The sequence below is a fragment of the Topomyia yanbarensis genome, chromosome 2, assembly GCF_030247195.1.
Source record: "Topomyia yanbarensis strain Yona2022 chromosome 2, ASM3024719v1, whole genome shotgun sequence".
In the NCBI taxonomy this organism is placed as follows: Eukaryota; Metazoa; Arthropoda; class Insecta; order Diptera; family Culicidae; genus Topomyia; species Topomyia yanbarensis.
The window spans coordinates 159,812,012-159,832,051 of record NC_080671.1 but is presented as its reverse complement, the minus strand read 5'-3'; the positions used below and the strand labels follow the sequence as shown (position 1 = coordinate 159,832,051).

At 37.6% G+C, this 20,040-nt stretch overlaps 1 protein-coding gene across 1 annotated transcript in view; it reads right to left on the bottom strand.

The window, feature by feature from the left end:
* LOC131681906 (neural cell adhesion molecule 1-B-like) overlaps positions 1–20,040 on the bottom strand; it is a 967,955-nt gene that overhangs the window by 68,405 nt on the left and 879,510 nt on the right. The window contains exon 8 of the mRNA XM_058963004.1: positions 4,391–4,521. Within this exon, the coding sequence (XP_058818987.1) occupies positions 4,391–4,521 (131 nt within the window). The remainder of the gene's footprint in view (positions 1–4,390; positions 4,522–20,040) is intronic.

The window sequence follows — 20,040 nt, the reverse complement described above, 5'->3', positions numbered from 1 at the left end:
TGACACAGATCGATTTTATTGTGGTATGAAGAAATGGCCGCTTGATGAACGAAAGCTATCGTAAATTTTACTAATTTAGTGTACACTCCAGGAACGTCGTCGTTGAAAACGACATTATTTTTCGTGAATGAAACGAAATGTTTTGTTTATTTTAATAAACATTTGTGTATATTATGAACCATCTCGTTGGTCGCACGAATTCTTTTCGTTCATCTAAGAGAATTTTTCGTATTTAATAGCATATTATTTTGACATTGCTCCCGCAGAGAAAAACTAACTTATTCATTCAAAACCAACGAGCAGTTTACGATGGCTCAACTGCTCAATCCGTACTGCTCCGGATTCTGGATCAAATGGAAGCGAAAGAAGTTCAGGAAATCTTCCTGAAACCGGCGGACACAGATACGGTTACTAAATAGTCAGACCAAGACCGTCGTGGTGATCAACAATTATCTGACGAATAGCAACAATGACTCCATATTCTATTGAAACTCCTTTAACGTTGACGGTTTGACGAATGGTGCTCGTAAATATTATAAAGACTTTCGTATATAGCAGCGAACAATTCGTTTGCCTAATGAAGCCATTACGTAATAAGCCAACGATAGTCGTTTCGTGGTTTTCACTAAACAATCGTAATGAAAAATAAAAGTGTTTCAATAGAACTACGAACGATTCATTATATGTACGAAAAATTCGTATATTTTATGAAAATTTTCTGTACGAATCTAATTCCTAGCAATTTACGAATATATTCTATCAGTGTCCAATCTGCTGATCGTGAATAGCTAGCTCTCCGGGAAGTTCATGTCGTCCTTTCGTCAGAGCAGACCCGCTTCAATACGAGGTCCCCTTCGTATCATAGTTTCTTCCAGGATAATGCGCGCTCGCTTTTCTCCCTCAGCTTCAAGTTTCTGTACCGAAGCGACATCTTCAAATGCGAAACAATTTTCGCATCGAATCGTGTAAGTTTCTGTAAGTTAGCCGAGTTCGAGCTGCTACTGGCTCGCTGTTGCTGCCCTCATGAGTGTTCAAACTTGTCAATAGCCGTACATGTTCAAGCCCGCAGATCATACCGGGTTTAGCATCGACATAGCTTGCCATGGAAAATTCCTTGATGCGACCTTGAAGATGTGGGAACGTACTCGACAGTCCTGTATAGTTCAACGTTTGAGGTCTAGTTCCCGTAACGTCCGTACGTTGGCTAGCTGAAACGTATCCGTATGTTCATATTTTTCATGAAAAAAACGCATATCGATGGTGACTTTCGCATTATTGTCCCAAAATCGCATGGTACTTTTTAACAAAAGAACATAGCATAGCGTACCGTTGAAAATTTCTTTTTTCTAACCACTCAAAAAATCGAAAATTGGTTGAAAAGTGACGGTGCAGAAGACAGACGACAGACGACAGACGACAGACGACAGACGACAGACGACAGACGACAGATGACAGACGACAGACGACAGACGACAGACGACAGACGACAGACGACAGACGACAGACGACAGACGACAGACGACAGACGACAGACGACAGACGACAGACGACAGACGACAGACGACAGACGACAGACGACAGACGACAGACGACAGACGACAGACGACAGACGACAGACGACAGACGACAGACGACAGACGACAGACGACAGACGACAGACGACAGACGACAGACGACAGACGACAGACGACAGACGACAGACGACAGACGACAGACGACAGACGACAGACGACAGACGACAGACGACAGACGACAGACGACAGACGACAGACGACAGACGACAGACGACAGACGACAGACGACAGACGACAAACGACAGACGACAGACGACAGACGACAGACGACAGACGACAGACGACAGACGACAGACGACAGACGACAGACGACAGACGACAGACGACAGACGACAAACGACAGAGGACGGACGACGGACGACAGACGACAAACAACAGACGACGGGTTCAGGACTATCTGTGCAAGGTTCTGAAAAGTTACTTCCAGAACCGACTACTGGTCTACGAAACGAACATGGGGCAGAGGTCGATTAGTGTCACGGCGGGAGTACATCAGAGCTCCACACTCCGCCCAACTCTCTGGAATATTACAATGGAAAGATAACACCGGAACTGCCCAGGGGAGTGAAGATTGTCGGCTTTGCATATGATGTTGTCCTAATGATAACGTGCTGAGACCCTTGAGGACGTGGAAATGTTAACGGCAGAGACAATAGGCATCGTGGGAACCTGGATGGCTGACGTCAAGTTGCAGCTAGCTCACCACGAGACCGAGGTAGTGCTGATCAGCAACCGTGAAAAAGTCCAGTGTGTCGAGATCAGCTTCGGGGGACCATCCATCCCATCGATGCGTGCGCTGAAGTACCTGGGTGTGATGGTCGTCAATCGGTTAAATTACAGCCATGTCGACTATGTATGTGAGAAGGCTGCGAGAACAACACAGTTTTTGTCAGAACACGGATGCTTCCGGAAGTACCTGCATATCGTACAATATCGTCGAAGAGATGTGCCACGACGAGCATATCTGGGACGCAGTCAATAGAGTAGTTACGAGTATACTATCCGAGCTGCAGCGGAAGTAGCGAAGGGACCAACCAAGTAGCACCATTGGCTAGAACGGCGCCGGGAAACCACAAATCGGGTTTCGGGAGAAATTCCGCCGCCGGGGAACTCTTCGACTAGGTCCATCGCCGGGGACCAGTTGAGTAGTACAGGATATAGCACCGGGCTTGGGTCGTCGGGGCGCCAGTGAACCGGTTGTCAGGCTTTACCGGAATCGCCGGACTGACCTCGACACCTACCGGGTAGCTCGTGAGTAGGCTAGATCCCCCGCTGGAGATTAGACCGAGTGAACCGCGTCGAATAGCTAGAAGTGAGTCGTTGGGGCGCCAGTGAACCGAAAGCTACGCTCCACCCGGAATCGCTGGATGGACCTTAGTACCTACTGGCTGGCCGGTTGAGTAGACTAGGTGCAACGCTGGGGACTAGGCCGAGTAGACCAAGCGGGGAGCTTAATTGCTCACAGAAACGTACATCGGTATCGGGAGCAATCTATCGCCGGGGAATTCACCGTGGACTACCCGACAGAATCGTGATAAAAAGAGGAGCTAATTGGCTCACGAAACAAACACTGGTACCGAAGGAAATTCCGTTGTCGGGCAACTCTCAGTCGGAGTAGGATAATATCTAAGTTGATCTCGATAAAGCTGGAAGCTAAATGGGTCAAGGAAGCGGGTATCGGTGTCGGGAGAAATTTCTCCGTCGGGAAACTATCGGTCAGAGTAGGGTGAGTTCACCGTTGGGCACTATCCAAGTAGATCGTGATAAGGTCGGGAGCTGAAGGACTCACGGAAATATGAGCTAAATGGCTCAAGGAATCAGCACCTAAACGGCTCACGGGACGAGAGCTAATGGCGACGTAATAGATGGAGACAAGAACTAAGAGAAGAATCGAAAGGTAAATCAAAGCTCATAGGTCGAGCCACTCCATGAACTAAGTGAGGCTCCGAGATACGCAGAAGAAAGAGGTGCGATGAAAGCACAACGATCCCCCCCACGAAGTAATACCTTGACGTAGTTCCGTGAGGAAGAAGGGCGTGAAAAGTAAGGATTGTTTTTAGTGGTTAGGCACGAACGTGAGTCGTGAGTCCCACATAGTTCCAATACACTACACGCCAGGCTTTTGAAACTTTTTACTATATAAAAGAGACGAGAGACGACAGATGACATACAGAGTACGAAAGGCAGTAATGAATATTTACGAATAAGAGGATTCGGTCAAGGTGTACAAGGGAGTAAATGAGTGTCATCAATATCAAAGCTGGTTAAAGATCACTTTAATTTATATATTTATGTGGTTAGATCTCTACCTTAGCACTACTTTGTGCGAGATGGGCAGAATATGTAACATTAGAGCGTTGAGGAATTTGCGTTTCGATTTCGTCTCGTTAGAAGCAGACACTGGTTTTTTGGATCAGCGTCTATATGGCGACTCAATGTAAGCTACTGATGACATGAATTCGAAACATAAATTGCTCAACTTACTATTCACATATTATTTTCGCATAAATATTCCGCAGGAAAAAAATATGTATATCTATACAACAAACTATACTACGAAACCTTGGTCATCAATAAGATATCATTCATGTGTCATGCAACGAGAGTGACGCCAATTATATCGACTATTCTCTCTACTACAGCAACAACGGCTTTAAGTGTAACCATTCATCGGTCTTTCTTCGTGACACATTTATCGTTGTTTGTTGACAAACCCCTAGCATATGAGAATTGGAGCAAAATGTGGTTGGGAATGTGGGAAAAGGGTCACTCCTCGAGTTGGCCGTGAGAGCACGCTGCTCGTAAATAACACTTACGTCGTGTAGCCAGTGCAATTTCCTCCATGGAGGATTCGCCTGGACGTGACACTCGAAGTAAACATCGTCACTATCCTTGATGTCTTCCGCCGAGAGTGTCGATCCGAGCCGTAGCGAAACAATTGGTGGATCTGTTGAAGAGATGAAAATAAAAAAATCTAGAATACATGTACAAACATTCGTATAGAAAAGAGCGCTAGTACCCTCTGCATGATAAGTGCCGACGTAGGTACTGTGATTCAGGATCAAAATGTGCGGTGGCCGGAAGGGCGCCTAGTGTCGATGGGAATGAGAGAATGATTTTCTGCTGCCCGTTTGTCATTTGAAATATGAAATAGAGCGGGCTGTGCTGGGCTTGGGCGATGTTTCCGAACATGGAATCCAATGAAAGTATAAATCAAGAAAGCTAATCTCGTAAAGCGTTACTGAGCAACGTTAACGACATGTAGCGGGTGGAAAGGATGGGTGTGTGGAGATGATGGTGAAAGTTTATTTTGAGCCCAGAAAGTTTTGGAGTAAAATTGTCTCTTAAAGAAAGTTTGGTTATAGTTTGCCAGTTTTTCTAGCAGTGGAAAACACAAAAGACTGCCGACAAGAATCAAGTATAAACTTGGGACGTAAAATTTCAATTGAGATTTCAATAGCAAAATAGTTTGTTGGTTTTCCATAATATGTTTGATTGATTTTTATCTTGCGGAATAAATTCAAAACATGCAATTTGCGGTTACCAGTTATTCTGATTATTCAATATTGATTTTGCTTATGTATTACCTATTCGTTGATCGTTTGAATCACCGCAAACACACATTTTATGTGGCGAATAAACAATTTTGTTGCTAGATTGAAAGCTTACGCACCTAAAAATTGAGTTGTTCAAAAACATGTAAAAAGAACCGCTTTAAACGCGACTCGAATGTACTTTAATTATCGTATAACAATTGTGGTAATTTCAATGGGAATTAATGACTATCAGCTTATCTGATTTATCCAGGGGCTACAGACCTCGTTATTCATATATGTATTCAATACCTGATGAGTTTGTTTGTTTGGAAAGTAAACAATCACTATCAATGGGGTGAAGTGGAGCATTGGGTTGGCATTTAGTTTCATTATTTCAATTTTGGAAAAGAAGTAATAGTCATCATTTCGTCGCTGTTGTGCTATCTTATGACAAACGCCATTTTGGGGTGAACTAAGTTAGATATGCCATGTTACTAAATTTTAATATCTCTATAAAGTTGCGTTTTCAGAATTTTGAAATTCTACTGGGTTACTGAGATATAGCGAAACACGATTATGACAAGCACCAGTTTCTCGAGTGATCGAGTTGTGCTATCTTATGACAAAGAAATATCAGACAACATACCCAGTTTGTTGGCTTGCTATAAGCCAAAAAGCTTATAGCAAGCCAATAGATGTCTCTCATGACATAGGTAATTTCTATGCAGATAAACCATAACCATTAGCTAGGTTTTTGTCTCGGGAGCAAAACTTTTCCTACCATAGTTTTTTCTGGGAATGGTTGGCTTAAATTTTCAACATTATTGAATGAATTTCCTATTAAGATTTCCACTAGTTTTGGAAAGTATACCGAAATGTAGTGATGGATTATGCAAGAAGACTATTTGTTTCGTCTAGTCGCCTATCAACACAAACATTGTTTGATATATATTGTCTCTAAATTGTTAATGGAACCATCTTTTGTTTATTGTTTTTCCCGAATAAAGGAGGAAAACTGGGAAAACTTTGTGTTCCAATACTATCATTTTGTAACCTGATATTGCTGCTATCGTATGGAAAAGTATAATATCGCACATAGCTATCTATAGCGTATAATTCCACGAATCAGTTATGATTCATTTTTATATGAAATCTTCTCGTCATACATATTTTATCATCAATACACACTTATGACACGCATGCGAGCGACTTTGGTTTACATTTTAAGCAAAAACTGTAAGTGTAGTCAACCGATCTTCACACAAATCGAGAGATTATTTCAGAAAAGATAGAAGCATCGAATGTTTTCTCCGAAAAGCTTGTAGCATTTATAAATTTTAAGATATTCAATCTCAAACTTTAAAAATCGTTTTTCTCGAAAAGTGCTAAATGGCGCTTGTCATAAGATAGCACAACAGCGACGATTTGCTCTCTCTCCCTCGCTTTTAGCAATGTTTGAAACGAAAGTATTACTTCGTCTCAGCCGCTGGTAGCTCCATAAATATGTTGAAAGTTTTAACTGTGTGGGTGCTGATGCCAATTCCATACATTATGTGAATACTAGTGGCGAGTAAATGGGGATTATGGCATCTCTACATATTTATATAATGAACGCGAAATATATTTTATTTGTGCTTCGTTATTTAGTTTCGAAAATTGGTCGAGTTACCTGTACGTTACGTGTTCTTTATTTTTTCTTAACAGGTTAAACGAGTAATTTCGAGGCATTGTATTACTTTATATAAGAAGATATTAATAACGGGTTTGATCCGGTGACTCCGCTTTCGGGAGCGATCTCTGGGCCTTCAAGTTTTACGTAATTTTTCGAGCTTGGTGAGACGATGGATAATTTTGCTTCCTGCTTTTCTTACATTTAGTGCTCAATTTGATGGTTTCTTAGCATAATATTTAAAAAGTGTAAATAAAGTTTAAGGGGTTCTTTTTAAAATGGCCCAGATGCGCCTATCGAGTATTTCGTACGTATAAGAAGAGAAATCAACTTTATTACAACTTTAGGCGACTGTTGACTGTTTGACTGTTAGCTGTGGAGATATGCTCTTTAGCCATGCTTTCTCGGCTTATACTCTAAAACGAAAGGGAATTGTGCTTTTGGAATCTTTGTAATTAAACGACAAACCATTCACAAATTAACAAAGCGGAATCTAACAACATTGCTAGCTGAATGTAAATAGCACAGAACAGTAGAGTAAAGCCATGTCAAGTGATCCTCGAATTTTTCGCAAAATCACCGATCTTCATGAGGTATAATTTATTGTATAGGGATTATGGTAATTAGCTTTTGGTATAAATATTTCGTTTCAATTCCTTTTTTTCTTTAAGATATTAACCCTTAAACTTTATTGCATGATAAAATTGAAAATTTTATATCTAAAAAACTACTGAAGATAATTCAATGAATTTTTGCACACTTATGGTATGATATTTGCACTATCTTATAAAAATATTCTTGTTTTATAATTGTGTAAATAACGGTACTTTGCATCTATTTAAAATTTTCAATTTTATTTTTTCTTGTGTTCTTCACGCTAAAAATTTTCAAAACTTATGTCATATTATGCGAAAATCTTTCACCTTCAATAATCTGTATTGATAATTTTTCATTTTTATTCCTATCGAGAGTTATAGAGGATTTTGTAACTGTGCGCTGTTTCAACGCACGGCCCACTTTGATGCAACCCGCGAGAACGTACATATTGGCAACGCCGCACGTCGCAACGTCCTAATGCGCATCGCTTTGAAGGAGCGTATCTCATGTTCAAAATTGGCATCTCTGAGATTAAAGCAAAAAGACAAGCTTTTCTTTATTGATTATTGAAAGTGATGTTTTCTGAGTAATTTGCATGCTCTTTGGCGTTATTATATTGTTCAAGAGTTATTTAATTTTCTGTCACTCAATACCTCGGACAAGTGCGCTCGGTTGTTGCCAGCCGATGAGCAAAGTTGAGCAGTGAGAATGTTTTAATCTGCGTTGGCATATTTATCGCAAATTGACATACTTCACCACGTTTTATTTTCAGTTGGTTCTGTCTAAGAGGTAGCACGGTATATTGTGAATCTTTTCTTAAATCCACATAGCGACTTTTCAGCCATGCGTCATCGGGCCGTGCGTTAAATTACGCGCTCATTTAATTTGCATCAGTGCGAGTGAGAAAACGTTTTGACGTTTGTTTTTGTTTCGATCGCACTTGGGTGTTTCCCATATAGAGAGAACTCGACGAATTGCTATATTATCTCAAGATATACAATATTTGCTCAAAAAAACATTCGATTGATTTATGTTATAAATATCACACGAATGATGCATTCCATTAAAAAAAATCATAAATATGTTCGTCGTATCTTGTTTTTATGGCATCCATGTGGAGTGATAAATTTAAAAATTATATTGGTCAACACATGTGTAGCATATGTCGTAATGGGCGCAAAAAATACAACGAAAATAAATATGGACATGAACAAAACACAATTTTCCTTAAATTTTCAATTTTACATCCCGTGTTTATAGTAATGGGTTCCTCTATAACGCGTTTAAAATAAAGAAAAATTTACACGTTTAATTTTTCTTCTTATAGTGTTTGCCAAAGTAATGGAACTGAAATATTCGATGACTCAACAGGTACATGCGGAAAACTGTAACGATGATTTTGAAATAAAGATCGTTGATGATTAATTGAAATTCGACAAAAATAAATAATATCTTACCAGAACTTGGAGAACCACCAATCAACAGAATTAACAGAAGCAATCTGCCCATGATCGCATATCAGTCCCATAAAGATAGGAAATCCCATAGAAAACGGGACAACTATGCGATCATGGGTAGCAATAGTGATAAAAAACCCCAACATCGATGCGATTGAACAACAGATTTTATGTAAACTTTTTTCAAAAGACACATCGTTGTTCACTCGGTGAAAATAAAAACATGAAATAAAATGCTGTTGGCATAAGATTTTCCACTTTCATATAGTAATGATGTGGACTATAAAGAATTTGGATATAACATAGATGTATTTTGACTAACAAAAGTGTTTTTAAAGATGTTAATTGTTAGTTGCGTTAAATTATAATAATAAAAAATATATTAAACAACTATAATTTTTGTTGTGCACTTCGGTCAAAAAAATTTAACACATCTCAAAATATCCGGAAAAAAATCACCTTCGATAATCCGTATTGAAAAGTTTGCCCTTTTGCGCTAATCGAGAGATATGGTTTCTTTTAGTCATGTGATGCGCACTTCCCGCACGATGCGCTTTCTGACGTAGTGACGTGCGACGTTGCCAATATGAACGTTCTCGCGGGCTGCATCAAAGTGTGCCGTGCGTTGAAACAGCGCACTGTTACAAAATCCTCCATAACTCACGATAGGAACAAAAATGAAAAATTATCAATACAGATTATTGAAGGTGAAAAATTTCCGCATAACTTAACATACGTTTTGAAAATTTTTAGCGTGAAGAACACAAGAAAAAATACAATTGAAAATTTTAAATAGATGCAAAGTACCGTTATTTACACAATTATAAAACAAGAATATTTTTATAAGATAGTGCAAATATCATACCATAAGTGTGCAAAAATTCATTGAATTATCTTCAGTAGTTTTTGAGATATAACATTTTCAATTTTATCATGCAATAAAGTTTAAGGGTTAATATCTTAAAGAAAAAACCTATTTTAATCCACCTAGCGGTGCAATTGTGCCTTTCTCAATCATGAATCACGAGAATGTGTGCGTTGTTTATATTCATTAAAAGCTTTTAAATGCATATATTACATTTTATTATTATACACCACATGACAACTATATACAGGAAAATAAATCATTATTCGAGTTCTAAAATTTTGAAAAAGAAAAAACAGCCACGGTAATATTGAACTAAAAAAAGGTGCAAAATCGGCAAAGTCCCAAAAAGTCGATTTTTATAAAAAAATTTTTTCGAGATAACATAAAATCTCGACGTTTCATGCATTTTAAAGATGTTTGGCATCAAAAATACGAATTCGATTTCTGAAATTTCATGAGGTCCCCCCTTTGAAAAAAAAAATTTGAGTTCCGGCTTATATGGGAATTTCATATGTGACCGGACGGTTTAGTCTATATTTCCGGAACCATATAAGCGATCCGTACGAAATTTTATAGACATCTATGGGGATATTATAGCTATCATTTGGGACTAAGTTTGTGGAAATCGGCCTAACCATTTCCGGGAAACTGATGTGAGTTCGTAAATTTTGAAAGATGGCCGCTTTTCCCGGGCACTTCCGGAACCGTTTATGGTGGTCAATGTAGTCAACGAAAGTTTGGTTGGCCGTCGGTGACCTAGAACAGCAAATTTAAGTTGTTTGAGAGACATTTTAGCGAAATTTTTACCTTTTTTGCTTTCATCGGAGTATCGGTTTGAATCACAATTTGCTATGTGATCGCACGCCACAACCTGTAACTCCGGAACCGGAAGTCGTATCGGGATGATATTAAATAGCCATTTACGGGGACGCAATACCTTTCATTTGAGGGCAAGTTTAGTCGAATCGGTCTAGCCATCTCCGAGAAACCGATGTGACTGTTATTCTGAATTTAGATACTTCCGCCGGGGCTTCCGGAACCGAGGATGGTGGCCAATGTGGCCAATGTGGCCAAATAGACTTTGAATGGATGTTAGTGACCTAATACTACAAATCGAAGCAGTTGTGGTCATATTTTGGAAAATTTTTCACCTTTATACATTCATTGCAGAATTTATTAAAATCGACATTTTCTGCGTGTTCGTACTTATCACCCTGTAATTCCGGAACCGGAAGTCGGATCCATTAGAAATTCAATAGCAGCCTATGGGAACGTTGCACCTTTCATTTGAGACTAAGTTTGTCAAAATCGGTTCAGCCAGCTCTGAGAAAAATGAGTGACATTTTTGGTCACATACACACACACATACACACACACATACATACATACATACACACACAGACATTTGCCGAACTCGACGAACTGAATCGAATGGTATATGTCACTCGGCCCTCCGGGCCTCCGTTAAAAAGTCGGTTTTCAGAGCAATTGCAATACCTTTCTATTGAGAAAGGCAAAAAGGAATTTTAACGAAATATTTATACCAAAAGCTATTCACCATAATCCCTATACTATAAAATATACCTCATGAAGATCGGTGATTTTGCGAAAAAATCGAGGATCACTTGACATGGCTTTACTCAGTAGTGATCATTATGCTTTGCCTCAACATTGCAAGCGGTTGATTGCACTCTACGGTAATATTGAGTAAAATTTGATTGTTTGCCACTTAGTTTCATTCTGCTGTTCGATATCGCTTTTGTTCCAGTGGTATAGCCAAAAATACGGTTTGGTAGGGGTTTTGATGAAAATCGGCGATTTTTCGAAAATGATAGAATTTGATGTAACTTTGAAAAAATATTGAGTCTACAAATAAGAAAAATTAATATAGATTTCAAAACTCTATAGATAACTTTACTTTATAATATGTTAAAAATGTAAATAATATGCTCTTTTAAAGTGTAATAAATGTTCGAAAAATTTTCTTGCATTCAAAATAATCCTCTTTGACGGTCGGATATAAAAAAATAGTAATTATTTATTCTAGAAGTGCTTACGGTGAATTAACTATGCAAAAAATACTAAGTGATTTCGCGTCTTTATCAAAATTGTGGAGAATGTCACTTAAAGCAACTTTGTTAAAGGTACATGCACGGAGCATATCGAGCAATAGAACGATAAGTCTGCTAAAAAAACTTTATTGTAATCTTCAGAAAGTTATAGACAAAATATGTATTTCATAGTTAAAAAACAGCATAAGAGATTTATCATATACACAGCGCACAAAAGAGTAAGAGTCGATATGGGGATTTTTGTTGAAAGTGAGTTATCTGTTGGATTGTATTCTGTATCACCCCTGAATCACAATGCACAACTAAGATTATCAGGTTTGTTTAGAAAATATCGAAAAAAATACCAAAACATGTATGTAAATCTTGACAAATAGCTGTGATAACACTCGAAAAATTGGCTGAGAAAGTTTAATCACGAACTAAACTTATTTGAAGAGTGAATTCTTCATAATTACTTTTTTACATTTTAACGACATTCAATTAGCTAGAGATTACTGGGGAGGGAAAATTTATGAAAATTAGAGTCATAGTACTCAAGTAAGAGCAAGGATGTGAAGTATACAGATCGGAAAACTAGGAGTGGTAGGGTCATTATAACATGCTTAATATCTTACGGGCTTAACTTTTGTCTTCTGCTAATGATGAGGGTCGAGCTTAGGCAGCATAACTACGAATCACTCGAGTTCACAGCATGTGTCCTGGCTTAGACAGACTTGTCCATCTTTACCGTGAGAAAAAGAAAAGCCACGCAAGATCACCACTGAAAACCTGTCGACGATTAGCATCAATCAATGATGATGGCTGCTGTTTATCTCTGTTTGCCTTTCGAATGCCGGGATAGATTTTTATTAGACTTTTGTCACTGCGCTTACAGTCGTAGTGGGTTTGCTACATTGTGTAAGGTGGTGGTTGTGCCTACAGCGGCTACCCACCGCTGCCGATGGATTCCCATCAGTTCCTTTTTCTTTTTTCCTTTTTTTAATTTCGACTATGTTAGTCACATTTTCTAGAAGAATTTAAAGAAATTTGAGAGATTTGAAGAAATTATCATATATCATTATACATACATAGCTATTTCTTATACATACATACATCCACAGTTTTATCTTCATTTACGACTTCATTTCTATGCTTCGGGAAAAATAATGTATGAAGTTCACTAAATTGACTGAGTACCGTAAATTTCGGCAAGTTATTTATGATTTATTACGATTTTCTGCAACCAAATATACTTTAGATAGTTGCCAATGATCCTCAAAATGTTTATCCAACAGAAATCTGGGTTGGAGGAAGGTGAAGTAAAAAAATTGAATTGAATGTTCTACTTTTTATGATTTCATAATATAAAAAAAATTCTCTTGCGACCTATGCTCTTCTCATATCATAGTAATTAGTATTTCGGGATCTAGTGCTGAATAATGATACACAATTAGATAAAAGCATTTAAGCTTTGGGTAACAATTAACATGAAAATCATATTTTCAAAAAGGCACTAAAGATGACACTCATATTCATGATGGTTTACTTACACTGTTTTGTGGTAAGCGGAAATGCCCATTTTTAATTTCCAAAGGAGGTTAATCATTGATTTCCTGTCTACTGACCGCCCCTTTTCAAATGACACCCACATTGACGCTGCTTCTATTTTCTGGTAACCGGAAGTCGCCAACTCGGCTTTCCAAATGGCGTTAACTATCACCAATCTACTGATAACCTCCTTTCAAATGAAACACATATGGGGGTTTCGATTGATTGACACCGGTGTAGTGGAGTGCACTGGTTTTGCACTTTCCAGCAGAAGTGTCAATGGAACATATCCAGTTTTCTGCACTTCTGCTAGAAAGTGCAAAACTCCACTACACCGGTGTCAATCAATCGAAAATCCTAATATTGATGTAGGTTTTGTCTATTTGGTTTACAGATAGAAGTAGCCATCTGCGATTTCAAAATGGCGATAATCGTCGACTTCCGATGTTTACAGACCACCCCCTTTCAAACAACACCCATATTGCTGATGGTTCTCTCTATTTTCTGGTAACCGGAAGTTATCATCTTTTTTCTAGCGTTAATAATAGAGTGCCCAGGAAAATAACGAATTTTTTGAAAACTCAATCGGCCCACCCCCGAGTCGATTCCTAGTCCCACCAGGAGTACTTGCTCCAAATTTGAAGCAAATCGGACAAGTCTAGCTACCGGACCAACGTGCCTGAAGTTTGTATGGGATTTTTCGACAATTTACATGGAGAAAACCCACTAACACGCATTTTCGCCGTCAGGTGGCACTATATGCATCGTATTATCACAGAAAGTGAAAATAAGAAAAATAATTTAATTGCCTACAACTTTGTCGAAGACTGTTAGTCAATCCGGCTTTGGTAAAAGAAGTTATTAAACTTTTAACGAAGTGATGTCTGAGTCAGTTTTGCATAGGGCCTAGCAGCGCATAGTTGTGGATCGGTACTCGATTGCCACCAACTGTACATGTTTGTGAGATAATGGTTATATTTAGCTGAATAGTATATTCACAAGAATTGTAGTACATAATACGAGTTATGTTTTGGTTAGAAAATTTTAGTTCCACCTGTAATCGCATAGAGGGCGCCAACACTAACTTTTCATAGAAGTGAGATAGAATATCGAGATGTTCGGAAGAATTATTCAAAAATGCTTGCTCTACAACTTTGTGGAAGCAACCTAATGTCTATCTCCGTTAAAAAGATAGTGTTGGCGCCCTAAATGGGGTAAAATGTGGAACTAAAATTTTCTAACCAAAACATGATTCGTATTACTTACTATAAATCTTCCGCACCTTTGACCTAAACCTAACCATTATTTCACAAAAATGTTTTGTTCGTGCGAATCAAGTACTGATCCACAATCATGCACTGCTAGGCCCCATGCAAAACTGACTCAGACATCACTTCGTTAAAAGTGTAATAACTTCTTTTATCAAAGTCGGATTGACTAGCAGTCTTCAACAAATTTGTAGGCAATTAAATTATCTTTCTTATTTTCACTTTTTGTGATAATATGATGCATATAGTGCCACCCAGCAGCGAAAATGTTAGTTAGTGGGTTTTCTCCATGTAAATTGTCGAAAAATCCCATACAAACTTCAGGCACGTCGGTCCGGTAGCTAGACTTGTCCGATTTGCTTCAAACTTGGAGCAAGTACTCCTGGTGGGACTAGGAATCGACTCAGACATGGGCCGATAGGGGTCATTTTTTTCCTGTCACTCTAGTCAATAAACAACCGACACTAAATCGGCGCTAATCTATTCCGACAATAAGTTAGCTTCCGTTTCTGATGAGACGAAGTTGAAACGCACCCATGGCTTTATTAAGTTAGCGTTTTGTGTCCTTCACGTACAAAGACTGGCTTCATCATAAAATTTTGGCCCCGCTAAACAATTTTAGTGTGTACTCTATTTTTCTTCTAAGGGGCAAATATAGCATAGTGCTTTCGCATAGGCCTGCTAAGCCAAGACAAGTTTCGGCTTCATTGTGTTTTATCGGCATAAACAGAATTTCTGCTCGGATGGGTCATCACGCTTTACCAGTCGTTCGATTGAAACACAAAGCGTGTTTTAGTTTTAGGGATTTAGCGTCAAGCCGGCGCTAATCTATTCCGACAGTAAGTTAGTATCGGTTTCTGATGAGACGAAGTCGAAACGCACCCATGACTGTATTAATTGAATTCATTTTGGACATAAGTTGATAGCGTTAACTTGGGGATCATAGTAGCCACCAGCGCAAGATTTGCCAATTTTTACTACAATTGTTGGTTATGCAATCACTCTGAAAATCCTCAATCTAATCCCAACTCGGAGGATCTGGTGTCATATATCATTCCACTCAGTTCGTCGAAACCGGAAAAAAATCTGCGCGTGTCGAAAATGTCGTTTATTTTTCGCAGGGATGGCTGAACGAATTTGTACAAACTTAGTCTCAAATTAAAAGTATAACGTTCGCGGTCAATGTATTTTACTCTGATCCGATTTGTGGTTTCGCGCACCAAAAAAATATGAATTTTATCGCTGACGTAATTTTAAACATGACACAAGTTAACAAATTCTAATCCACAAAATGACGGATTTTAACCGTGTTCCGTTTCATTTTGCATGAAAAATGTACTTTCCTTGCGTAGTGTCATAAAATTACACTTATTACCATTCAAAAGAAACGCCATATGTGAAGTAAAATTATGTGATTTACGAAATTCAACATCATGTAAAATTAAAATCAAACGTAAAACTATGTCATTTTGATCCGGGAAGATGTAAATTTACACGATTTTTTCTTGCGGAGTTGCGGGTTGAAGGCGCTGGTCATGCAGAAAATTTTCATATAAACTGGTACTATTACACTACCAGTCAAAAGTTTAAGTTTACCCTACAATTATTTTTCGACCCATTTAAAATATGTAGTTTTTTTCACTTTTCAATAATGAGATGATAGTCTTCGAATTAGGTTAATTTTAATAGATATTTTTTTCGACAGTTACGATTTTCAATATGAAAATCTTTCTACTTACCTTTTAATAAAGGAAAATATAAAAAGCAATTTGAAACATAATTTTTGTAGTGAGCTCTCGCAGCACTAAGATGTCACACGTATTATGTACTCGACGCACCGATAGAATAAAACCTGTCATAACAAATTTGTATGTGATCTACGTGTCACCCAAAGGCGTCAAACCCCTTCCTCCACTCTAGTGTAGCGTGTAGCAATAAGATATAGTCAAGACGCACGTGCTTGACAAAGTTTTCTGAGAAACCCACTCAATTTTGTAAAATTAAAAAAAAGCAAGTGAACTTAAACTTTTGACTGGTAGTGCATGATATCAAAATGATGCAAAACTCATTAATATGGGTGCAAAATTATTTGTAAACTAATAATTCATTTTATTTGGTTATTGACGTATACCTTATCTAGTATCTAGTAGAAAAATTAAATAGATCAAATGTGTTGGTTTAAACTACCTCCTTGAACTTTTTTCAGTTCCTATTTATATGGGATCAGAAATTTCATCATTTGGTTTTATAATGCCAAATGTCTCAAAATACATGAAACGTTGAGATTTGATGCAATTTTAAAAATTTGAAATTTTTTGACGAAAATTGAGTTGTTTTGCTATATGTTTGCCTCCCTCAGAGAAAATGGTATGCAATCCTCTGATAACTGCCAACTTAATCCTGACCTTGAGGACCAAGTGTCCCATACTTCAACTCAGTTCGTCGAGATCGGAACATGTCTTTGTATTTGTCAAATAATGTCACTCATTTTTCTCAGAGATGGCAGGGTCCATTTAAACAACATCAGGCCTAAATGAAAGATGTATTATCACCATAAGCTACTACTGAATTTCGTTTGAATCGGAGCTCTGGTCACGGTTTGAAAAGTGCGGTCACATAGTATATTTTCATGTAAACTGGTATTACCTTGATATTAAAAGGACGCAAAACTTATTAAAATGGGTACAATATTACTTGGTTAATGAACAACCAAAATCGTTTTGACTTCATTGGCCACCTACGACGGTTTTTGATCCAACATATAAAGAAACTGAAAAATGTCCAAAGGGAGGTTCGGCTAAAGTAAATTTCAGAAATTGGATTTATATATTGCCAATTATCTTTAAAATACATGAAACATCGAGATTTGGTGTTATTTTTTTTAGCGAGTGGGACTATATAGAAAGGATACGCAATCATTTTGAAAATCGAAAGCCTAAACCCAGCCAGAATATTTTCACCAAGATTGGCTTTCTAGACCATCAACTGGGGTGAAGTTAGGGGGCGCGGTTCATACTTATTTTTTCTTCACAGCCCGTCCACCATATCAAAATAAGATAGGGGGTTTACCGGTAAGCTAACTGCAATTTCCGTTTCACTATTTGCACGTTTTTTCGTACTGTGGTTTTGAGGACATGCTCTCCTTGCTAGCATAAATTTGAATATGTATTATCGTCAATAGCGTGTGACACTTCGGTGAAAAGTTAATGATTTTAAAATGTTTGATCAGTCTCGTTTTTTGTTATTTGCCACTCCACGCAACACCACCAGAGTGCAAACATTTTTCGCTTCGTTTGATTATTATTCGAACGATACATGCATATTCAATGCGTTCACATTGGAGAGGAAAAACTGACATGACTGAGTGTTACTTCGACGGTGATGGTCACTTGGTTGCAAAGTGTGTGTACAATTTTATTTATTTGGGTTCCAATTACCTTTTCCGCCCAGCGGCGTGGTTGGGAAGTTTAAAGGCAATTATAGTGGACGGTCTGATAGAGTAAAGCAGAATAATTAGCTACGGTGGGTGAAAAAAGCTAATGCGTTAATCGCGAGTAATTCCGTTATAGGGTTGATACCGATGCGATTCTATTTTAAATGTGGATACTATGACTTCAGCGTTAAATTTTCGTTACTGTTTGTTTAAAGGCATATTTTCCCCTGACACGGACCAAAACTATGCATTAATCTACAGTTCTCTGAAAATAATAATTTACTAAATAATTTTGTTGAAGCAGTACCTGAATATTTTGTATCACCGTACATACCTTTGGGCCGATTAAATTTTCTTTGGTAATCGAAAAAAAATATAAAGTTGTAAAAACTCAATAAAAGCAATCCTAGTGAACCCTAACAACGCAATCGATTAACCTAAATTGTAGATTATATTTATGAGATTGCAAAATACTGCATCTTCCACTTCTTCCAAGCCAATCCGTGGTGGGAGAACGAGCCGTCTGTGTTCGGAGTCGTCGTTTTTTTGTCTGTCGCCATTCAAGAGAGGTTTGCGGATCTTTACACTATGTGTGAGTTTGCAGTGTGCGGTGTGGGTCAGAATTATCAGCTCGTGAAAAGAACTTCCAAGGGGCAGCAGCGCGAAGCATTTATCGCACCCGTTCGGTAGATCCATTTTTCATCCTAGTCAGCAATTCCCGCATGCTGTGGAATCAAATGTTATATGTAGAACCATATATAAGAACGAACACGGAGGAAAATTTGCAACTTTTTTTTTCAAAAACCTTGATAAATATCAAAGGCGTAGTTTCGTATCACAATGTGATGAAGTAGCGCGATTCATGCAACACTATTATTTACGCACACCGTTACCTAAACATGGAATTTGAAAGTTTGAAGTGATCTATCTCGGTGATATGGTTCAAATACCGAAAAATTTTCAGTAATATCTTTTTTAAAAGCTGGAAGCATAGCCAATTTTTGCTCCCCACGGGAAACATTGATTGTTTGAAAACAAATTCCAGGGGCGTGCGAAGAAAATCAATAAAAAATAATAAAATCAATGAAATCAATAAAAACAATACAATAAATAAAATGTATAAAATGAAGAAAATGAAAGCATTGAATAAAATGCATAGAATGCTTAAACCGAATAAAATGACTCTAAAGAATGAAATGAATGGAATGATTTGATAAAATGAACAAATGACAAATTATCTGTGTATTTATAAACCCTCAAACATTTAACTCACGGTTGAACGCAACGCTCAATACAAGTAGAAAATGTCCGAAATTTGGAAAAAAAATGTTTGTTATACGTAAAATTAGCTTACAGATTTCTCTTTAAAGTATCTCGATCATTATTGAATTAATACACAGCATTAGGAAGAAAATGGGTGGGGAGGATGGTTGTTTGATGAAAATCGTTGATTTTTTGAAAATGCTTAAATTTAATGTAAGTTTGATAAATTATTCCAAGTTCAGAAATAAAAGCAGTCTAATAGATACCATTCGCGTTTACAAATAAGAATCAATTTAGTACTGCTTCCAACTTCCATAGATTATTTTCTTTTACAATATGTTAATGTAGTGAAAGAATTTGCACTTTTAAAATGTAATAAATGTTCGAGAACTCTTCTTTCGGCCATATAATTTCAAAGCCATCAACTTTGAACGTTTAACAACTTCGAAGAAGTTTTCCAACATGACACAGCTTATCTTTTGATATAATAATTATAGGATTAATTCTTCTATATGTAATTATGGAGAATTGGCGCTTCAAAAAGTAGTAAGAAATGTGGTGTCTTTAGTAAAGTTGTTGATAATGTCATTCAAAACAACTTTTCACCATTTCCCTTCTACTTTCTGAAATGTTGTTCTTGTTATTAATTATATGGAGTTATTGTCTCAAGTCTACACACTCTCAAAAATATATTTTCGGCAAATATTGAAATGTATACCTTTCGGTGAGCAATTTTATGTTTCATAAACAATGAACATATTCAAGCTTCTCATTCC